We start from the raw sequence: 22,028 nt of genomic DNA, 5'->3' as shown, positions 1-22,028 counted from the left end.
TTCTGTCATCTTCAGGATTGATCGTCCTCTGATCTAACGTCCGTCATCGTTCGCCTTTAGGGTCATGATAAGCCCCACGCCTACATCGCCACCCAAGGACCTCTCAAGTCCACCTTCGAGGACTTCTGGAGGATGGTGTGGGAACAGAACACCGGCGTCATCGTCATGATCACCAACCTGGTGGAGAAAGGCCGAGTACGTTCTGGGGGCCACACCCACCCCAGATGTTTGTGGGGTCAAGACAAGAATCTAAGAAGGTTTAATTTCTTTAACGTCTGTCCAGAGCAGCCGAGCAGCTGGAAGCTGACCTGTTTCCTGACGTGTTTTTTCATCAGACTAAGTGTGACCAGTACTGGCCAGCGGAGCACAGCGAAGACTACGGTAACCTCACGGTGACGCTCAAAAGGACGAAGGTGCGCGCCTGCTTCACCGTCCGCCACTTCACACTGCGCGATGCTCAAGTTAAGAAGGTGAGACGGAGGGTGGAGTCATTCCAACCAGGTATGTTGTCTGTTCAGGACATCCAGTTATGAAACGTTTCCTCCCGCCAGGCAGGAAAGGCGACCCCTAAGGGGCGGGCTCACGGCGAGCGGACCGTCCTCCAGTATCACTACACTCAGTGGCCGGACATGGGGGTCCCGGAATACACCCTACCTGTCCTCACGTTCATCCGCAGGTCCTCCTCTGGCCAAACTCCTGACATGGGGCCCGTGATAGTCCACTGCAGGTACCGCCTCTGAACAGGTGTATCCCTCCACCAATGCCATTTTTATCTCAGGAACTAGTTCCCAGGTAACCGTAGTAAGGGGTGGTGCATCTTCTACACAAATGAAGTGCTCACAAAGCAATGTGATGATGATCTTATTTCACATCAGAGGGGTCGTAGCATCTGAGGGAATAATCCCACACATCCCATAATAATCTGTGCGTTAATCCTTCCTGTCTCGTCGCTCGGTGCTGCAGTGCTGGGGTGGGTCGGACGGGGACGTACATCATCGTCGACAGCATGCTGCAGCGAATCAACGACGGGAGCACAGTCAACGTCCTCGGCTTCCTCAAACACATACGAACCCAACGCAACTACCTGGTCCAGACCGAGGTGGGCGTGGTCTTCATGAGCTCAGCTGAGATCCAACCCCTGGATCTACCACCCGCTGGCATGATGATCAGCGGTATCTTCTGAATTCTGATCCAGGAGCAGTACATCTTCATCCACGATGCCTTGATGGAAGCCATTCAGGGGAAGGAGACGGAGGTGACGGCGAGCCATCTGCACCGATACTTCAGCAGCATTACCACAGCAGGACACAGCGGACGGACGCGCTTGGACCAGCAGTTCAAGGTGAGGGGGATCCATTAGCTGGTCCATTTATCGAGAAGGTAGGGGTGAACATTTAGAGATCCAAATGGACTTTTCTCCTCAGTCACACTCCGTTGTATTCAGATGAAGACAGACTGGCAAGGATGGGTTGTAGGTTTTCTGACTACTGCCCCCTGCTGCTGTGGAGGGTTATGGCCGCCAAACAATCGTAGACTGTGTGGGTCAACTATTGTGTTTGTGAATTGATCAACAGGAAGTTAAACACCTCTCTTCTTCTCCTGTGTTTCAGCTGGTGACGCAGTCTAACGTCTTCTTCTCTTGTGTTTCAGCTGGTGACGCAGTCTAACGTCTTCTTCTCTTGTGTTTCAGCTGGTGACGCAGTCTAACGTCTTCTTCTCTTGTGTTTCAGCTGGTGATGCAGTCTAACGTCTTCTTCTCCTGTGTTTCAGCTGGTGACGCAGTCTAACGTCTTCTTCTCTTGTGTTTCAGCTGGTGACGCAGTCTAACGTCTTCTTCTCTTGTGTTTCAGCTGGTGACGCAGTCTAACGTCTTCTTCTCTTGTGTTTCAGCTGGTGACGCAGTCTAACGTCCGGTTCACGGAATGCTTCAGCGCTCAGAAGGAGTGCAACAAAGAAAAAAACAGAAATTCTTCTCTGGTGCCATGTAAGTCTTGGAGGACTTACTGGAATGAATGGGAGCAGGAAATATTAGCCTGCTGAAACAGCTGCGAACGTCCAGATACGATGTCTCTAATAATTATCCAGATATTTTATCCTTTTCTTTCGAGCTGCTTCAGACTTTGTAGCTGAATAGTTACCTAAGTCCTGATTGAAACTAAATGGCCTCACTGTGGCGACTCAGCAGTCCTGTCTCTGCCCAGCTAATGACATCAGCAGGATAACGATGAGGTCACAGCTTGATGATGCGTATGCATTCTCTCTCTGTTTACCTGGGAGCAGCGGAGCGAGCGAGGGTGGGCCTAGCACCTCTGCCCGGCGTGAGGGCCAGCGATTACATCAACGCCTCTTACATCATGGTCAGCATGTCTTCTTCTTCCACAGCTTCATCCATCCATCCATCTTTTTTCATGTCTGTCACTCATGGTTTCTTCTTATGATGTCATAATCATTGCTGCCTTCATTACCTAAAGATGCCCCCCCCCCCTCCGGTGATGCCGAATGTATGTGTTGTGATTTTTTTGTTTTCAGGGTTACTACCGCAGCAACGAGTTCATAATTACCCAGCATCCTTTGCCCCACTCCACTAAAGACTTCTGGCGAATGATCTGGGACCACAACGTACAAATTATTGTTATGCTGCCTGAGAACAATGGACTGGTAGGAACCACTCTAGCGCCTCCTCATGTAATAAATGTGTGTCTGCAGCCTGATTGTGAAACACACCATTGGCTTCACGTCCTGTTTGCTGTTTGTGAGTCTCGTGTTCCTGACGTGTTCGTCCTGTAGGAATGAACGATAACATAACTCGTTCATATTGTCTAAAATGATCTGACTGCGTTCTGGTCTTCACACGACAGTAAAAAATGTTCTCTTTTAACAAGACGCTCTTATTAGTTGAGGCTTTGTAGAACAGAGGCGCCACGCGCAACACATTATTGTTCTCCTTTAATTTACCTTCTTGTTCTTCACTCAGTCCAAAGGTTCCCCTGAGAACGTTTGATAACACTCACGACCACAGTTAAATAAAGCGAAGGTGCTTGGTTCTCCTCCGCAGGCCGAGGATGAGTTTGTATACTGGCCCAGTCGAGAGGAAGCCATGAACTGTGAGGCATTCACCGTCACCCTCATCAGCAGAGACCGGCTATGTCTGTCCAGCGACGAGCAGATCAGCATTCACCACTTCATCCTTGAAGCTACTCAGGTGTGTGGGAGTAAAAGGGTTCAGGTTCGACCGAAAGGTAACGCATGAATGCTACCTATCAGACTGTGGGTGAAACACATCCTACCCAACACACATCAAGAACAGCTAAATGTAATCAATAGTGTTCAATGGACAGGAACTGTTTATTTCTTTAAATGAGCATGATTAAAGATCGTAAGTGAACCCAAAGATGGGTGTCCACCTGACCAGTGTCATTGTTACATCCAGTCTATTTCACTGTGTGAACCTGGACTGTTTCACCCTGTGAACCTGAACCTGGACTATTTCACCGTGTGAACCTGGACTGTATGGAGCCTTCTAGGGTTTTGAAATAGGAGGTTGACAGCCTCTGGCTGAACGAAGAAATATTTTGATCGGGCCTGTAGGACCTCTAACTTTTGTCTCTCCGTCTCTTCACCAGGATGACTACGTCTTAGAGGTCCGTCACTTCCAGTGCCCCAGGTGGCCGAACCCCGAAGCCCCCATCAGCAGCACCTTTGAGCTCATCAACATCATCAAAGAGGAGGCGGCAACTCGAGATGGACCGACCGTCGTCCACGACGAGTCAGTGCGGTTCTTTATTAACTCGTTCTCTCTCTACATGCTGGGACGGGAAATACACAAAGAGCTCCCCAGGTGTTATTGAGGAGATGCTACTACGCTAACACAATGCTAACATCTGTGTTTCAGGTTGGGCTCCGTGTCGGCTGGCATGCTGTGTGCTCTCACCACGCTGTCTCAGCAGCTGGACAGCGAAGGCGCCGTGGACGTTTATCAAGTGGCCAAGATGATCAACCTCATGAGGCCGGGTGTCTTCACAGACATAGTGAGTCAAAAACACGGAACCGATACCCACAGAATATCCGGTCTCCAAGCCAGCGAGCCGAGTTCTGACCCGAATCTGATTATAGATTCAGATGGTTTCTGCTCTGAGATCTTCGATCATTGGTTATCTAGAGAACTGAGACTCTGAGGATCCTGAAGAACCTTCAGAGGAAACGGCAACTAGATGGTTCCATTAGGAGGGACCGGGCTACAAGACGGTTCACGTAGGATGAAACCAGCTACAACACGGTTCCATCAATTCTGGAAGAATCCGGTTCATAATGGTTCTGTCGTGTTGGATCAGACTGTTCCACGGTTCGGCTCCGGTAGAACTCCCGGATCGGACTCGCCTTCGCTCACCTGTTCTCCTCTGTCCACAGGAGCAGTACGAGTACCTCTACAAGGCTCTGCTCAGCCTCGTTGGCTGGAAGGAGAGCGCCCCGGGTCTGCTGGCGAGGAACACTAACGGGACCAGGATGTCCATGTCTGACCAGGCAGAGAGTCTGGAGTCGCTGGTCTGAGGGTCGGAACCCAAGCCCTCAAGGGGGACAGTTCAACTTTGTAAAATGTCAAGGAACTATTGTGAACAAGACTTTTGGAGGCCTTTTTTGCCAGACTCTTGGTTAAAATGAGTAACCCGATTACTTTTTTTACACTGATATAAAGTTTTTGATATTTTTTATGTTGCCATTTTATGTCTTAATGTTCACTGAGGGGTTTGCACCTGCGTTTTGATTTTGCGACGGTCGGCAACGAGAAACTAATCTAATGTCGCTGTTGCTGCCTACTGAAGCTGACACACTTGGCTTTCCTCCACTTGGAGTTCACGTTTCTTTTTGGCCCCGCTCCCTCTTTCCGGGACAAAGGATGTCTCGGTTACCTGAAGCTGTTCACCTCGGCGGGACGTCCTCCACCCTTCGCACCTGGACGACTCATATCCAAAGTGAGATCCCATCACAGACGACTCTTTTCCTCAAACTTCCTCACCCTTTTTTTTCTTTTTCTTCTCTCTCACCCATTTTAGCTAACAGAGCTAAGGTGGCTAACAACCGCTACTGTGAAGTTTTGTCATTATTTCTTTCTATGATTCATATTATGCTTTTTAATATATGGAAATACTGTATGTATACATATATAAATATATCCTTATCATGATACCTTTGTGATTTTTGTACACCTCCCAGCTCAGGCTGCATGACTCCCATCGCTCCCAGTACTCCCAGCTGGAAGCAGACTCTGAGTCCTAATTGTTTGCTGCTGTGTCATCTGAACTCAAACACAAACACACACTCGCCATCCAATCAGCGCCACCCGTAGTGAGTGATGTCACAACAACTACAAATGATGCAACGGCATGTTTCCTAACGCGTTTAAAGCGTTTCTTTCTCATCATGAAGTGACATGAACACGCGTGACGTTACAGGGTCAGCAGTAGCTCTATGCAACAACTGGGTTCACGTTTAGAAACATGAAACAGGGTCAGAACTCCGAGCAGAACTATTCTGCGGTCGTTGTCATGGCATCCCGGAACCAGCTGATGCCGTTGGAGCCGCCTCCAGGGAAGAGAAGTGGAAAACGCCACGTTTTCAAACGGCCCGCCTCCTCGTCTGCTGGCCGATCGGAGTTATATCTTCATTTTTGGGTGTGATGTTTTTTCTTTTAAATCCGTGATGAACTGGTTTCATTTAATTCCTTTTCATTTCCAGCGGCACTGAAACGCTCAACTGAAGGAGAGTTTTTAGCAGCTGTGACTTGAGCAGGACCGACCCGGTTTGACGGGGCTTGGCTGGGTGGTCCTCTCGTCTACCTGACACAGGTGATTCTAATGCAGTTCTGATTTATCGACAGTCCCTCGAATTATTGCAAGAATAAATCTTCATTTTTCTTTTTTTTTTCTCTAAAAATTGCTTTCCTTGCTTTATTTTCACGATTTCAAGATTTCCTTGATTGCAATTGTTTTCTTGTAAAATTGACTTGTGTTGACTTTTGTTCTCATAAAATCATGAGTTTTATTTTCATGATATTTATACGTATTAAATTAACTAATGTTGCCTTCAAACGCTGTCGTAGTTTTCAGCAGTTTCTGAGTCTGGGGATTTTTACTGACCTCGGGAGACGAGGACGTTCCTTCAGCTCGTGTGGTTTTGATGGGATTTCAAACACTTGAAATCTTTTGTAGAACAACATGTGTCCCTTTCATTCGGTGATCCGGACATCCCCCCCCACCGCATCGGCGTTCTGATGATGCGTTGCTTCTCTTCTGTCTTTTCACCTTAACTTTGGGTCCTTTTGTAGTTTCCCATGTGAACTCACGCCGTGGCTTTTTGTGGTTGATTGAGTGGACGCCATCACCTCCCAGTTTTCATGCCCTCCATGGACGTTCAGGCAGTGATGTGATATTACGGTGTTCCACCGTCTTTTCTTTTGGTTTTATTCTCTGGAGGCAATGATTCTGGTGTCACGTGGAAATGGAAATGTGGCTGTTTGTTCCTCTTTTGTAACATGAAATAAGTAACGATGGACTTATTTTTGTTTCTTTGAAAGCTATATCAAAGCATTCTATTATAGTGTTATTTAATATGTACATGGTATGGCTATACATCAAATAAAATATGGGTTTTGATGTTATTTTCTGAAATTGTTTGCGTGCTAACATCTCCTTTCTTGTCGAGAGAGAGAGACTTAAATAAAACAAAGCGCATACTTTACCATCAACCAAGCTTTATTCATACAGCACCTTTCAAACTATTTGCATAATGTTTACATTAATTGTATGATGGAACAAAAAAAGTTAATTTGATTTTTATTCTAAAACAATCAAAATAATAATTAAAACTTGACACGCATCCTTGGTGCCATTGCCTCCTAAACGCTTTTAACTAGTTCAATAAACAAATACCACAAAACACTGCACTCGTAACTTTAAGCATTATTAAATAAAGGTATTAAATTAATTAATGTAATAAATTAATTGATACATTAGTACATGGACGTAGTAGGGAGGACAAGAGAGTGGCTTGTGTTGGGAGGACGATGCAAAGGACAAGGTGAAGTGTCTTATTGTCCCTCACGGGACAAGAAGACAGTACAGTAGCTGCACTTAATATTTTGTACTACTCACACTAACATTTTTGTGTTAGTTAAAGATTCTGCCGGTTTAAAAATCTTTTAATAAGGGAAGCTCGGTAGTTTAATCAGTGAATGCATTCAGACGCAAGGCCGGCAGAGGGCAGCACCTACTTCTCCTAGCGTCTGGTTGCTATGGTAACATAGATTCATTGCGTGCGCGCGCCTTTAAGCGAGCTCCTCCTGATGCTTTTCATATAGTAAGCCAATAACAAGCTGTTACGGTTGAGTGTTTCAAAATAATACAAAATGGCTATATTTAGACTATCTAGTTCGTCTGTAAATGAAGCTATGAACTTAAGGTAAATGTGTGTTGAATTCTACAGTCTTATGGCATCACGTATGCAACGTCTTAAGGGCAGCAGCACCGGATTCATTAGTCCTAATAAAGTCGTGCTTTTATTTTGAAGTGGAACGTGCCTCTGTTCCGGCTGTACGTGTTCGGGGTTGTTAGCTTGATGCTACATTGGAGCGTTGTCAGTGATGTCGGTTCCTGTCAGCGAAGAAATCGAATTAATTGAAAAACACGAGGAGATGTGAGTCTGTAATATCAACTACCGGTCAAGTTTTGATCCAGTTTGATCGACACATAATCGATTCGTTCTGTGATTCTTCCAGGAAGACTCTTGTTTACGCAGTTAGCTCGCTAGCTACGGTCTTTATTTTCATTACAACAATCAATGCATTGCAAAGTACCAGAGTAAACAAGTAAAATGTTGAAATAATAGCATAAAATATTATAAAAAGAAACGTAAAACTAATGATATTGATTGCTACTCGGATACCGGTACTTTACCCGATTTTGATCATTTTAAACAATGATTGGAGGAGTTGCTTTTATCGATTATGGAATTAGTCTCCTTTTGACTTTTTTTTTTTTTTTTTTTTACTACTCCTTTTGACTGACACGAGATCAACTTTTGCTCTGCTTTCCTTTCACACATTCTACCTTTTATTTGTGACGCTTTAAACTCCATCTCGCTTATGGATCTTATTTCTGAGTTTACAACACAGAGCGGAGCTGCTGGAGCGGATGGAGGCTCGCAGGGAGCAGCTGATCGTCCAGAAGAGGCGGCAGGTGGAGGAGTCCGAGGCCGCCCGTCACCGGAACGCCTCCCTGCTGCAGGTACCAGCGGCTGGTGGGGGGGGGCTCAGAGACCAGGGGCTGCCTGTGGAGACCAGCCGAACGTACAGAGAGAGAAAAGAAACCAATCCTGCGACCACCTTTTAATCCGAAACTGCCACATTGATTTGGTTCTTTTCCATTTGCCCAAAACGTCCAGTCTGTGTCGTTAGAAATCCGTTTCAGTGTAACTCTGCTGAAAGACAAACAGGAGATATAAACACGTTTTCTAACCGAACTCATTCAACAGTTTTTTGTTTTTTTTGTTTTTGCAGAATTTACAGAAGATAGAAAATCGACTCGGACAACAACATCTGCAGAATCCTGCTCTCCTCGCTCTGGAGGTAAAAGTCATCAATCAAGGAGGTTCTGCCCTCCAGCCCAGCGCTGTTGAAAAGCTCTAAACATATTACTGATAATAGATTTTAGATCATTTCTATGTTGTAGGCACGGTACTGGGCTTCTGTGGAACAGTCTATCCCTGCCTGGGAGAAGTTCCTCCTGTTTAAAGGTCCACATCCGACTGATGGTCCGGAAGAGCCAGCTAGGAGAACCAAACACACGGACAGAAAAGCTAAAGATCAGGGTCTGCCTCCCTGGCCCAAAGCCAGGGCCAGTCCGTAGTGGAGCCTGATCCGATGGTCACATGATGACCAGAATGCCCCCCCCCAGTTCCCTGAGGCCCGGCGTTGGCTGCAGAGCGGAGGTTCTGGTCATGTGAGGATTGACGTCTCCAACGATTCCAGAGAATCTGTTCATGAAGGAAGAAAATGTTTCACACCAAGAGCAACTTCTCTGCTTTAAAAATCTCATCTGTCCCGGCGTCAGTGCAGCGCTGCGTTCTGGCCACCAGGGGGAGCCGGTTCCTCAGGAGAGTGTGACTGTGTCAACTGATGACGATTGGGATGTGAGCGGAGAACCAGAGACTTTATAGAGCTGATGCGTTAAAATAGTTTAGTTTGATGGAATAAAATAGATTTTTTTTAAACGCGTTTATGTTTGATTTAATTTAAGATTTCTCTGGAACCGTCTTTTTGAGGATGCTGTGAAAGAACGTGCTTGAAATGTGTGTTTTTATCATTTTCCCTGCTTTTTGCCAAGGTGGTCATCTTTACGCCTTTCTGTCTTTTCTGGGGGGAGGGGGGGGGGGGGGGGGTAGCTGGGCAGGTGAGAAGGGCAGGATGAAGATGTGATGGGGTAAATTATGTGAGAGGGTTTGAAGAGCGCGATCTGGAGCCCCCGTGTCATGTGTTCTATATGGCTGGGGCCGCGAGGCGTTCAGTGACCCCCCCCCATCGTGGGATTATGCAACTGAGACCCTCTGACGGGTAATTGGCTGTGTGGTCTCCTGTTGATTGGATAATTAGATGCTGCGTGTTGTTATAATGGGGGGGTTGGGTCATTATCAATCCAAAAACTGCGTGGTTTGTGGCCCGGCTGCTCCTGCTTTCAGCAATTCAGCAGCTAATAGAGAAATTCTTCCTGCGCTGCGTTGAATGTCCGTCTTACAGAGGGGCCCACCAAGGGGGGGGGGGGGGGGGGGGCTCTGCTTCCCGAGTGGTGCTTATGTCTCCAGATCTGCTACAGAACAGATTCTGTGTATCTGACACCAGAAGAACATCGGCCGGCCAGCCCCGCCCCTTCTCCACCGTAAACCAGTGATGTTCTTGGATTGGTTTAAATCACACTATTCCCCAAAATGGGAATGAGCCCCGACAGGAAGAACGGCGTTTGGACCTCCTGCGGTTTGCAGCACGTGAGCTTTGTAACGAGTCACATGATCACGCCTCAGACGCCGATCACATGACTCCACGTTTATCTATTGTTTGAATGAAAGAGAGATTTTTAACGTTGTTTTTCTTTCGCTGGTACCGTGTGGAGCTCATTGCTAAACCGGGGAGGGGGCAGCAGAGTGCCGCATCATTAACACAGTGAACCCGGGGAGGGCGCTTCCCAGCAGGGTCAGCTCGGGTCAGGGGATTAGCTGGGGCGCCGGACATCCCCGAATCAGTTGACCCTCCTCCACAAGGAGTCCCTGAAGCCGGAGGAGGAGGAGGAGCTGCAGGAGGAACGATGATCTCATTCATATGCAAACAAATTCACCTGAATAGATTGTGTGTTTGTCGGTGACCTGTCCTTGTCTCTGTCTCTCCCTTTCTGTCTTTCTACCGTTGTCTCTCTCTCCCTCCATCTCAACCCAGACATGTCCATCCACGATGAGTCTTAGGTTCTGTCCAAGGTTTCTGCCTGGTAAAGGGTGGTTCTACCTTCCCTCCGTCTCTAAAGTTCCTGCTCTTGTGGGTCAAGTTGGGTTCTGTCTTTCCCTGCTACTCCTGTAAAGTGTCTTGAGATAACTTCCCGTTGTGATCTGGTGCTATAGAAATAAAAATGAATTTAATTCGTTCTTTATTATTAACTGATGGTTTCCTTTGACTACAGGAAGAATGAAATGTCCAGACATTCAAACAGGATCAGGAGAATGAACGTCGTAAAACTAAATCGTCCTCGCGGTCCAAAAGAATCGCTGCCTCCCCGAACATGAACCAGTTCAGTAGGCTGACTCTTTCCTGCCACCTAGTGGTCGGTGTATGTGTGTGCGTGTGCGTGGGACCTATGACAGACACCACATTCATTTTCATACATTGGAGTAGAAATAATTGATGCTTTTATTCTCAGGAGATCATCCATGACTCTCAGGAACCAATAATTGTAAAATAATCTAAATGATCTTTGCTCCGTTTTAATACGTGAGCCTCTCGAGTGGCTCATTTCCAAACATCACAGCCCGTGTTGGTCTCCCCGTCAGACGTGGAGCACGCATGTTTTTAAACAGCAACATTTGTAGATTCGGTTCCACTCTTTCTCATTTAAAGCAGGACGAGCGATGAGAAGCCACTGCTCATTAACCCCTTCACAATGAGTCCGGGAGGCTCTTTGTGCCAAAGGGCCCGGGCTTCACTAACGAGGGCCGAATGGGGCTGCTGGGGGGGGGGCTTCAAATCCAGTCCAAGCTTTTCAGTTCGCTTTATGTAATCCCAAATATTCCATTTTCAATCCAAACAACCAAACAAGCAAATATTAAAGAGGAAATCTGAACATTCTCCAAATTTTACCAAGGAAGATCGTCTGACTTAAAGTTGGATTGTTGGTTGTAGGGTCGCTGGTTGCTGGTTGTTGGGTTGTTGGTTGTTGTGTCGCTGGCTGTTGGGTTGTTGGTTGCTGGTTGTTGGGTTGTTGGTTGTTGGGTCGCTGGTTGCTGGTTGTTGGTTGTTGGGTCGCTGGTTGCTGGTTGTTGGTTGTTGGGTCGCTGGTTGCTGGTTGTTGGGTTGTTGGTTATTCAGGTTTGACGTTAACTTTTTTAGGTGATTGCCCTATCGGCACCTTCAGTTGTGTTGCTGTGTGAAAAGGCGGCCTAGCTTCAAGTGGGCCGTCTCGGAGTTGGTAGCTGATGTTGTGGGAACCGCTGGCTGCAGTGACCCCCCCCCCCCCCCCCCACACACACACACACTCCAAAGAAGAAGAAGAAGAAAAGCCGCCAGCGCCGGGACGCTTTAATTGGAATTTCATGTGGGCTAAACTGATGGAAGTTAACGTTTGGTAGACTTAATTGGTCCCTTTCTCTGCTTCCTCCTCGAGGCGGCGGCTGAAGCTTCCCCGCTAATCTCCCATTTAGAATCAATTCATGGCGCAGACAAAAAGACCGCCTCCCGCTTTTCTTCCCTTCCTGTCTCAAAGCGGCTCCTTTGTGGCCCCTCAATCGCCTGAATCCCATCTGATCCCGGAGCGAGCATAAAGAGAGATGTCCTCATGTTGTTTACAGCCGATTAGCGCTCGCTCCCGCCAATAATCTCCCTCCATGATGCCGCGCTCTAATTAAAGCTCCCGTCCGTCAATTAACGTGTTTGTGGACGTTGAGACGGTTGCTCAGATGAGGGCGAGGTGCAGAGAAAAGGGCAACCTGCCGCCTTCAGGGTGTTTCAGCTGTGATTGTGTGTGTGTGTGTGTGGATTTTAACGTTATTCCATAGGAAACGCGAACACAAACTTGAAAATGGAGGATTGTGTATTTTTGTGTATTTCATTTATCTGCTTGGTTGTTGTGGTCGTCGAGGTTGTCATGGTTGTCATGGTCGTCGTGGTCGTGGAGGTGGTCGTTGTCATGGAGGTTGCCGTGGCCGTGACCTCGGGGAGATGCTTTTATAAAATGGTCCATGATGAACGGGATCAGTTTACAGATCAAGCACCTTAAGATAAGTTTTCATGACTTCAGAGAGCAGCTCTGTTTCTCCATTACAATTGGCTGATCCTCATCATGTGACATCCTGAAGACCTGCCCTCGATCCTGGATCGCATGGGTCTCTCTATTAGTCTGATAGTTTTCTTCAGGATCCGGATCCGGAACTTTAGGAATAATCCATTTCGTCTCGGATCTGATCTCAGGTCAGTCCGGATCAATAGCATCTTAATCTGGATCTGGCGAAGCGGATCAGGACGAGACACTGATGGTCACGATGTCATTTTTGTCCGATCGGTGTAGACATATCCATGAAGGTAGTTGATCTTAAAGGACATTCTGGATCCAGATGATGACCCGGATCACCACCGGAACCTGATGGACTAGACCCCGGATTAGATCCTGCCTCTCAAAAACATTCATCAGAATATGTTTAGGACTTTTTTAAAATTCTAACAAACTATTGATACAGAAAATATCAGTGAAATATTGATTGACAGCTTAGAGATGGATGGACAGACGGATGGATGGAGGGATGGACGGATGGACAGATCGATGAATGGAGGGATGAATGGACAGATTGATGGATGGATGGATGGACAGATCAATGAATGGACAGACGGTTGGATGGAAGCCTGATACACCTGACATATCCATGAAGGTCAGGTGACCCTTGTCATTGTGCTGACGTCACATTAAGGCGAACGCTCCAGACGTGTGCTGCTGCTGGGCGGTGTCTCCTGTCCCCGCCCCTACCAGTCGTCCCGGGGGATCGGTGGTCCAGACTCACGTAAAGCTGATTGATCAGGCAATATTAGCTCGACCGGCTGCTCCGCCCCGCCGCCCGTCTCGGCGCTAATTGGCTGTTAATGGAGAGCGCGCCGTTTGGGAGCACGGAGCCGCGCCTCCCCTGAATGCGCGCAGGGATAATATTGTTCCAGGAGCCGTGAGGAGAATCACGGGAGCGCTATTAACGCCGAGGCGCAGATGAGGAGCTGCGGCCCGAGTGCTCCATTATCTCCTGCCGTGATGGGCGGAGGCGCCCTCCTCGCTCCTTCAGCGGTTATCGTTAATGCCATTCTCCTTCAAGGGTTCACGTTACCGCTCATCATCCGCGCCGTTACGCAGGAGTCAAGTGTAAACGCGGCCTTATTGAGATCGTGTCTGTCAATAAATGGAGGAGCCGGGGAGGAGTCCACGAGGGTTCTGACAGCACCTCGTTCATTTCAGTACCTGTGCAGGTTGTTGAAAGCTGGCCTCTGATTGGTCCAGAGGTTTAAATCGAGTTGGAAAAAATGCAACCTGAACGAAATGAAGCTGCGGAATCAACACTGGCACGTCTTCCGCAAGAAGCTGATCATGAAAAGAGATTCTTATATTTCTCTATTTCTTATTGATAATGTTTGTTTTCTCTTTCTTGCGGTTTAATTTTTAACTTTCAGCTTTATTTTCTATACTTTCTGCTTTGTTGTTTTCTTTCTTGTATTTTAATTTTGGTTTATTTACGTTGAAAAAGTTTTGCCTTTAATTTGTTTGGTTTCTCTATTTGTTTTGAATGCGTTCTCGTTCATCTGATTTGATTTAGTTATTCTATTTTTGAATGTTTTCTCCTTTCATTTATTCATTAAACATATTTTAATATATTCCTTTCATCCGTCTTTAGTTAAACATCTTCTTTAAAATGTTTAATTCATTTCTGGTTCTCTACAGAATGTGGATTTTGGCTGTTAACAGTCTTCATTTTATTTCCAAGATGGTTGAAGAACAGAAACGTTTCGGGTTGAGCTTTTAACTTATTTATTCACATTAACATCGTTTCCATGTCAAACACAACATGGCAATGATTCACATCTTAAATAACATTCTTTATTTCCATATTTACACCTCCATCATGGATGCAGGAAGAGCACATTCCTACAGGTTCCGGTCCCTTCTCCCTACGGTGGCCCCTCTGGGACAACAGGACGCGCGTTTTCGGGGACCGTGTTCAGTTCTGCGGTTCGAGGGGCGGGACTCAGCTGAGCAGCTCCCGGGAGGCGTCCGAGGCCGCTGAGAGGTCGTGCAGCTTCCGGATGTGTTTCTTCAGGTCGAAGTTGCGGCAGAAGCCTTTCCCGCACGTGGCGCAGGTGAACGGCTTCTTGTCGTTGTGCGTGTGCATGTGAAAGGTGAGGTTGTACACCTGGTGGAAGGCCTTGTTACAGATGGAGCACTTGTACTGCTTCTCCCCGCTGTGGGTCAGCTTGTGGTTCTTGTAGTTCCCTGAGGGGGGGAGGAGGAGGAGGAGGAAGGAAGACAGTTATCGTCTCAAATTATCTCAATCATTTCTGCAGATATTGTTTACATTCGTGAAGTCACGTGATCGAATTTTAATTCTCACAAGACCTTGAAGGTTATTTTTGCTCCAAAGTTTCCCTCAGGTAAATTATGACAGGTATTTTTCCACTCTGCGCGGAAACAAACAGGAGGAAAATTCCCTTCAGAAAAGGAATAATTCTGAAGTAAATGTAAAACGTTATGAGATAAAAGGAAACCAGCTGATTAAAGGTTTGTGTTTTCATCATCTTAAAAGCAGATCGTGACAAGTCGAACCCACAACCAGATCGATCCATCAATCAGCGTGATCGGGATCTGCTGCGGAAATACGGTGAGTCTGAAATCTAAAAATGCAAACTGTTTAATTATTGATTAAACACGTGACGTGACTGTTGATCAGATGATTTTATTTCCTTATTTATGTTTACTCTTAGACGAGGTGTTTGTCAACACATTTTATTGTGAAATGTCCCAACCGGAAGCCATGCAGCCATTAATAAACGTTTGTAGTGATCTGTTTTATTTCCTTTTCCTTCCTCCGTCTATATCCTAAATTATTGATTTATTTGTCATACTTTTATTTTATTTTGCTTTGTTTGGTATTTAAATTTGATTATTTTTGAAAATAAATCAAAACATCATCATCATCTTCCTCAGAGTCGCTTCTTCCTCTTTGTTGTAACCTTTTCCACATTTTTTTCCTCTTTGATCTTGTAAAAAGTGAGAAGGAGGCCTCTTCCTCTTCCTCTTCATGCTCAGCCTTCATTATTCAGAGTTTTGTGTGTCGGAGTCAAGAAGTTGTCAAATTTGATCAGGATCAAACGCGGGACTGAAAAGGCCCACCTCGTCCTGGGTTCGGGGGGTCGGGCTGCTGACCCGGAGCAAATGCTGCCGTCCCGAAGGGAGAGCGAACTGACATGTCCTGTGTCCGTGAATGCCTCATCGCGGGGCCGCAGCGCTCCCCTCATTACCCGCAGCAGCATTGCAGAACCCCCGACCCGTCCGGAACAAACCGGAATTATTCCGGAGAAGTCGCGGCTTTAAAAATCACCTCATACGGAAAAATCATATTTTTTACATTTAAATCAAAATACTTTATTTCACTATCATTTCGCTGCGCTTTACTTTTATATTGCGTTTTACTATCTAAATAATAATAATAATCTATTTTTTATAATTAAATATAATTTCGGTATCAAAACTATAGGAACATAATAATATTTTACATTTAATACAGGATCTTAAAAGGTTAATATTTAAAATTCATTTTCACAAATTCGTCCCCGAACCCCTTTTTTAATCAGTAAAATTATTTAATTTCTTTAAAATCATGAAATTGATTTTTGGAAGCAAAATAATTTTCCAAAAAGTGTTTTGGACTGAATTTACTCTAATTATTTATTCTCTATTTCTGAGATTTCAACGGCATAAAATCCGCCGTTTGTCCCCGCCGAACGGAAATATTCCAGGATTAAAGCCGAAAACTTCCGACATTATCTTTTACCTTTCTGGTGGAAACCTTTCCCGCAGAACTCGCACACGAACGGCTTGTATCCCGCGTGGATCCGGACGTGCGTGTTGAGCGTGGAGCTTCTGTTGAACGCTTTCCCGCACTGGTTGCATTTGTGCGGCTTTTCCTGAAGGGGACAATTCGTTTTAGGTTCGGAAGGTCTCGCGCACAGGTGAGGACGAACACGCGGACTCACCTGCGTGTGGATGATTTTGTGTCTGCACAGCGTGCTGGCCTGCCGGAACCCTTTCCCGCAGACCTTGCAGACGAACGGCCGGGCCCCGGTGTGCACCGGCATGTGTCTGGTCAGATTGTAGTGCGCGTTAAAAACCTGGAACAGAACGCAGAAAGCGGAGCAGCGGAATTCAGATTTCATTGATTCCACTTCACCTGTGTTATTGAACCGGGCTGAAACGCGGCGGCTTGCGGGACGTCACGCACCTTCCCGCAGACTTCGCACGTGAAGTTTTTGGGTTTCCCGTCGCCGCTGCTGCTGCTGACCTTCTTGCTCTTGTCTGCGCTCAGGACGTGGTTCTCCTTCACGATCTGGTCCAGCTGCCCCGGCAGGTGCTCCTTGTGCGGGTACTGCGGCGTGGGCGCCTTGTCCGCGCCCGCCCCGGTCACTTTGGCGTTCTCCAACAGAACCAGCCGGTGGTGCGCCTGGACCTGCGGCCCGGAGAACCAGTGTCCCGCCAGCAGCTCCGACTGCTGGTACGCAGAGTCCAGGTAGTTGAAATAGTAGCCGGGCACGCCCACCGCCTGGTGCAGCACCTGCGGCTTCACCACCCCTCTCGAACCCGCGGCCGCTTTCACGCACGCGCCGCAGCCGCCCTTGCACGGAGCCGCCCCGCAGAAAGCACCCCTGAGCCCGGCCCTCCACAGCTCCGAGTAGCTCATCAGCGCCTTGGCTTGGAGGTCGTAGCTGAGGGGCTGCAGCGGGATGACGCACGGGATGGGCGCGCAGAGCCCCAGCGCCTTCCTCCCCTCCGTGCGCTCCTCCTTGGACATGATCCGGTCTATGGAGAAGGCCAGGGTCTTCGGCGGGGCGGCGGGTCCGGTCCTCCCGCAGGACGTCTCCAGAGACGCAGAGCTCGCCATGGTCCGAGTCCCGGAGTTATGCGCAGCGGTCTGCCGAGCGACCCCGCAGAAAGGACAGCAGGACAGTTTGATAAGCACCTTGCTGTCACTGTGTCACGCATTTGCATCCAAATGGTCGCCCCCCCCTCCCGCAACAATGGCATCCAGGGGTGACGGATTAACGTTCATTAACTGGCGCGCACGGAATTAACGGGACTCGTTAGGGAGAAGAAAATGTTCGAGCTCTTGGAGAACTTCTTATCGGGTGTGTCACGTGTCCCCCCCCCCCCCCCCATCCAGAGGGGGCGGTCCCATCATCAGACACAAATATGAAACCTGGAGAAAATGTAATCACATCGGAGGAAGAGTCGGGATGAAGGCGCTAATCCGCGGGTCCCGGTTAACGGCTCCGGTGTGAAGGAGGAATCCTCCAGAGGCGCAGGAGTTCTTTCACTCCTGCGACGCACGGAAGCTCTGCGTGACCCGGGTTCTCCTCCTGGAGCAGAGTGGGGGCCGGGGGCCGGGGGGCTAAAGACTCCATGAAAAGAGTTTGTATTTCTGCATGGAGGAACTGGTCGGACTGGGAATTCGCTGGGATCTCCGTTTACACCGGAAAATGTAGAGTAAATATCCGGCGGCAGCAGAATAGAGTTTATTTATTATTGAATACGTATAGCAAATATATTAGTGCGTATTTGTTGAAAAATAATTCGAATTTTTCATTATTTTCTCTCTTAATTTTAATTCTGGTCAGAAAACATTTCAGAAAAAAATTCATTTTTAGAATTTCCCAAAATAAAAAATAAGAAAAGCCTCTCAGAATGTATTAAAAAACATTTATGAGCTCAAATTCAGTTTTAACTGAGGCTCATTTGTGAGAAAGTTTCATGAATACATTTTAAACCGGGTCCTCGGTGTCACGTAAACAAATAAATAATATTTACTCTGAATAACAATGACAAGATTTCCATCAATATTTCAGTTAATTGATGAGATCTCAACATATTTTTTTTAACATATCTATTATTTCCTAGCTTCCTCTGAGTTCCCGTTGCCGTGACGACGTCATTGCGTCCAATCATTCGTTCTAATTATTGTAATGAAATAGTTTCACTGGACATTGTCTGTGCGATTCTCTTGGTTGGAATAAAGTCCTTGTAAATATAATTCTAACATAATTGATCAACTCTGAAGCTATTACGTCATCCTTTCAGTCCCGACCCAGAGGTCATGTGACCTTTGGTTTTTTGGTGACGATTGATCCCAAGCAGAGCTCGAGTCCAGCTAAGAATCCGTGCACATCTGGGCTCTGAAAGAGGCAGTGCAGCAGGAAAAGACTCAAGAACTGGGAAGGGATAAGATTCCTCGGGCCCGCCGCCGCTAGGAGGAGTCTGGATCCGGCTCGTGTGGCGGACCCTATAGATTGACTGCCGTACTTCTCCCAGCATGCCGCTGTCCTACAACGCTCCTTTTCCTGTTAATGACCTTAGAAAACATCCCGGCTCGGTTTTGTCTCACACCTGCGCCTCAGCGTGGAGGGATTACAGCCGATGTCTCGCCGCCACTCATATGTAAATAGAGAAAACCCACTAATTTGGGTTTATTCAGGGCCGATTGGCGGCTCATCCCCACAGTCGGCATTGATCCTCTTGCTGCCCTGCATTCAGCCTGGCAGTAATTAGCTGCAGCATTGATTAAGGGAACGTCGCTGGCCGGACGCGGGGAAGTCACGTTGATGGACGTCGCACGGCAGCAGCGTTAGCCTCCTAGCTCGTTAGCGTCGGCAACAGATGACGTGTGCAGATTGATCAGGAAACATGCTACGTCTGCTAGCGGCTAATGGCAGGACAGAGTGATGAATGCTGCCAGCTGGTATTTGTTTTGTCCTGGAACCCTGACACATCCCTGTGTTCTCCAGGACTTCTGTTCCGGTTCTGTTCTGGTTTCAGGTCCGTGTTGGAGGACAGACTGAACCCAACTCCAAACAAACAAACAAACAGCAGTGGGATATGAACATCACACTGGAGGAAACAAGGCCACATAAACAAAAGGCCAACGGGGGCTGAGGAAGACGAGGGTCAAGACAGACATGGCCTCTCCATCCAAACTAAACCACCGGAGGCACCGATCATCTGATGGAGAATCTGTGACCCTCCCTCCTCTGACTCTGATTGGCTTAGAATGACATTGATTTTTGTCTTCATCACGAATGAGGATTTATTTCATCACCTGATAATCTGAACGATCGCTTTGTGGCAGATCTGCAGACGGTGATTGGCTGCCAGACCGATGACACTCCTCCTCTTCCTCCTCCTCCTCCTGATGAAGGTTAATTACAGGACGTTCCACATCTTCTGGCCTCACGAAAAAAAATCCAAGCAGAGAAAATGTCAAACTTGTAACAGCGAGGAGCTTCTCCTCCTCCTCCTCCTCCTCCTCGGAGAAGAGGAGCGCCTCCTGCCAGTTGTGTATGTTTGTGTCAAACTAACGTGAGATGGATTAAACCACAGATTAAGCAGCGGGATTAACCCCGCGGTGCTTCCAGCTGCGTTTTAAAGTACACAGCGGCTATTTCCAGTGGCTCCAGGCCGCGGAGCTTCTGATGAGCAGGTATCTTGTCTCAGGAGTAGAAGCTCCGCCTCCCCTCCGCCTCACCTCCAACACGAAGCCCTGAAGTCCCGGTGGGTTCGGCGAGCTGCGCCTCAGAACCGCTGCTCATAGCTCACACGCTCAGCGTAGCCTCAACAAATCACAGACAGTTGTCCTCACACGTTCCTTTGGTGGTGACAACTTTCACTTGACGACCTGCGACAGGAGCGTGTGACGGAGGGGGCGGGGCTTCACCTGAACATCCAGGAACAAAATCCGTCCCGGAAGCTTGGATCGAGTCACGACGTACACACATGTAGTTTGGGACCAGTTTATTACACTTTATTTAACAGTGTTATTAACGGTAATAAACTGGTCCCAGTGTTATTAACTGGTACCAGGGTAATAAACTGGTAACAGTGTTATTAACTGGTCCCAGGGTAATAAACTGGTAACAGTGTTATTAACTGGTCCCAGGGTAATAAACTGGTAACAGTGTTATTAACTGGTACCAGGGTAATAAACTGGTAACAGTGTTATTAACTGGTCCCAGGGTAATAAACTGGTCCCAGTGTTATTAACTGGTACCAGGGTAATAAACCGGTAACAGTGTTATTAACTGGTCCCAGGGTAATAAACTGGTCCCAGTGTTATTAACTGGTACCAGGGTAATAAACTGGTAACAGGGTAATAAACTGGTACCAGGGTAATAAACCGGTCCCAGTAGAACATTGGTGTGACGTGCAGCACAGACTGAGATGCTGACTCTGGATCTCTGTCAGCTCACTTTCTGTTACTGTTCTTACAGACGGCGTGAAGTTTTGGGCAGCGGCGGCTCCAGTGTTTCTGTGAGGAGCAGCAGAAGTGACAGGTTTGGCTGTTTTGAATGGTTTAATAATAATAGCAATATTGTTAATAATAGTTATAATATAAATGGGAAAAATACTAGTAATAATAATATTGTTACTAATAATAGATGTTATAGTAATGCTAGTAATAATACTAGTAATAATAATATTGTTACTAAGAATAGATGTTATAGTAATGCTAGTAATAATACTAGTAATATTGATAATACTAGTATTACTAATATTGTTACTAATAATATATGTTATAGTAATGCTAGTAATAATACTAGTAATAATGATAATACTAGTAATACTAATATTACTAATAATAGTTATTATAGTAATGCTAGTAATAATGATAATACTAGTAATAATAATAAAAGTAGTAATAATAATACTAATATTGTTACTAATAATAGTTATTATAGTAATGCTGGTAATAATAATAAAAGTAGTAATAATAATACTAATATTGTTACTAATAATAGTTATTATAGTAATGCTGGTAATAATAATAACGGCTGTCGGCAGGTTGATGCTGTTGATTCAGGTTGAACAAGAATCAATCTACCTCAACACAGATTGATTTAAAGTGTTTTCATGGAACTGAGATTAATCAGCTCGTTGTCTTCAGGCCTTGCTCAAGATGTTTTGGCGCTGCGGGGCGAGGATGGGGGGGCATAAGAGGCTTTACCTGCCCTCCCAGATGGCGGTTTGTCATGAAGCAGCTCAACCTTCTGGTTGTAAATGAAACAATTCATTCAGAAACTTCTCGTTTTCATTTTCCCGTCTGCTTCCACTCATCGTGTCGGCGGCCCGGCCGGCGCTGTGATGGTCAGTTTGAGATTCCTTGTATTTTCATACACTCATTGTTTCCCACTTCCCTTGTTGATTAGAGCTTAAAAGCCAAAGCAGCTCAGATCGTGCCGGAGTAAATCTCCGGGCCCATTAATCCTCCCGGTGTCGCGTCTCACACGGAGCTGCCCAATCATGTCTGGATATTCACGGGGAAATTAAATGAATGATATTCTGAGGCAGCTCAGAGGAGATTGGATGGGAGATCAGGTGCTGATTCCCCTTCAGGATATGAAGGAATGACCTCTGGAGAGGGTTCTGGTTAGCCCATCCTCCTCTCTGCTTCACATCCTCAGGTAAAAACAAAGGACTGTTAGGAACCAGAGA

General features: G+C 46.7%; 3 protein-coding genes across 3 annotated transcripts in view; 2 read left to right on the top strand and 1 right to left on the bottom strand.

The window, feature by feature from the left end:
- Positions 1 to 4,548, top strand: part of LOC137898344 (receptor-type tyrosine-protein phosphatase gamma-like) — a 104,235-nt gene extending 99,687 nt beyond the window's left edge. Inside the window, exons 18-29 of the mRNA XM_068742370.1 lie at positions 61 to 195; positions 336 to 470; positions 552 to 727; positions 964 to 1,099; positions 1,196 to 1,342; positions 1,891 to 1,984; positions 2,281 to 2,357; positions 2,530 to 2,658; positions 3,056 to 3,202; positions 3,624 to 3,766; positions 3,893 to 4,028; positions 4,408 to 4,548. Of these exons, the coding sequence (XP_068598471.1) occupies positions 61 to 195; positions 336 to 470; positions 552 to 727; positions 964 to 1,099; positions 1,196 to 1,342; positions 1,891 to 1,984; positions 2,281 to 2,357; positions 2,530 to 2,658; positions 3,056 to 3,202; positions 3,624 to 3,766; positions 3,893 to 4,028; positions 4,408 to 4,548 (1,596 nt within the window). The remainder of the gene's footprint in view (positions 1 to 60; positions 196 to 335; positions 471 to 551; positions 728 to 963; positions 1,100 to 1,195; positions 1,343 to 1,890; positions 1,985 to 2,280; positions 2,358 to 2,529; positions 2,659 to 3,055; positions 3,203 to 3,623; positions 3,767 to 3,892; positions 4,029 to 4,407) is intronic.
- A 3,088-nt stretch (positions 4,549 to 7,636) lies between these two features.
- cep15 (centrosomal protein 15) lies at positions 7,637 to 9,238 on the top strand. The gene is made up of 4 exons (XM_068742948.1): positions 7,637 to 7,689; positions 8,156 to 8,279; positions 8,552 to 8,620; positions 8,724 to 9,238. The coding sequence occupies exons 1-4, from the start codon at positions 7,637 to 7,639 to the stop codon at positions 8,898 to 8,900; spliced, it is 423 nt and encodes a 140-aa protein (XP_068599049.1). The 3' UTR covers positions 8,901 to 9,238.
- Positions 9,239 to 14,523: 5,285 nt separating this feature from the next.
- fezf2 (FEZ family zinc finger 2) lies at positions 14,524 to 17,430 on the bottom strand. The gene is made up of 4 exons (XM_068742788.1): positions 16,774 to 17,430; positions 16,529 to 16,663; positions 16,327 to 16,459; positions 14,524 to 14,768 (listed from the first exon to the last, which is right to left on the bottom strand). Exons 1-4 carry the CDS (start codon positions 17,428 to 17,430, stop codon positions 14,524 to 14,526), a joined length of 1,170 nt encoding a protein of 389 aa, XP_068598889.1.
- Between the last annotated feature and the right edge of the window lie 4,598 nt (positions 17,431 to 22,028).

This window comes from Brachionichthys hirsutus, chromosome 8 (genome assembly GCF_040956055.1).
Source record: "Brachionichthys hirsutus isolate HB-005 chromosome 8, CSIRO-AGI_Bhir_v1, whole genome shotgun sequence".
Lineage (NCBI taxonomy): Eukaryota > Metazoa > Chordata > Actinopteri > Lophiiformes > Brachionichthyidae > Brachionichthys > Brachionichthys hirsutus.
Note: the sequence above shows the minus strand (reverse complement) of the source record. Positions and strands in the feature narration are given on the sequence as shown.

Coding starts and splice junctions, on each gene's coding strand:
- cep15 (XM_068742948.1), top strand. CDS start 7,637: ATGTCGGTTCCTGTCAGCGAAGAAATCGAATTAATTGAAAAACACGAG. Junction 7,690..8,155: donor ATTGAAAAACACGAGGAGAT/GTGAGTCTGTAA, acceptor CTTATTTCTGAG/TTTACAACACAGAGCGGAGC. Junction 8,621..8,723: donor CTGCTCTCCTCGCTCTGGAG/GTAAAAGTCATC, acceptor TCTATGTTGTAG/GCACGGTACTGGGCTTCTGT.
- fezf2 (XM_068742788.1), bottom strand. CDS start 17,430: ATGGCGAGCTCTGCGTCTCTGGAGACGTCCTGCGGGAGGACCGGACCC. Junction 16,460..16,528: donor ACAAAATCATCCACACGCAG/GTGAGTCCGCGT, acceptor TGTCCCCTTCAG/GAAAAGCCGCACAAATGCAA. Junction 14,769..16,326: donor GAAAGGTTTCCACCAGAAAG/GTAAAAGATAAT, acceptor TCCCCCCCTCAG/GGAACTACAAGAACCACAAG.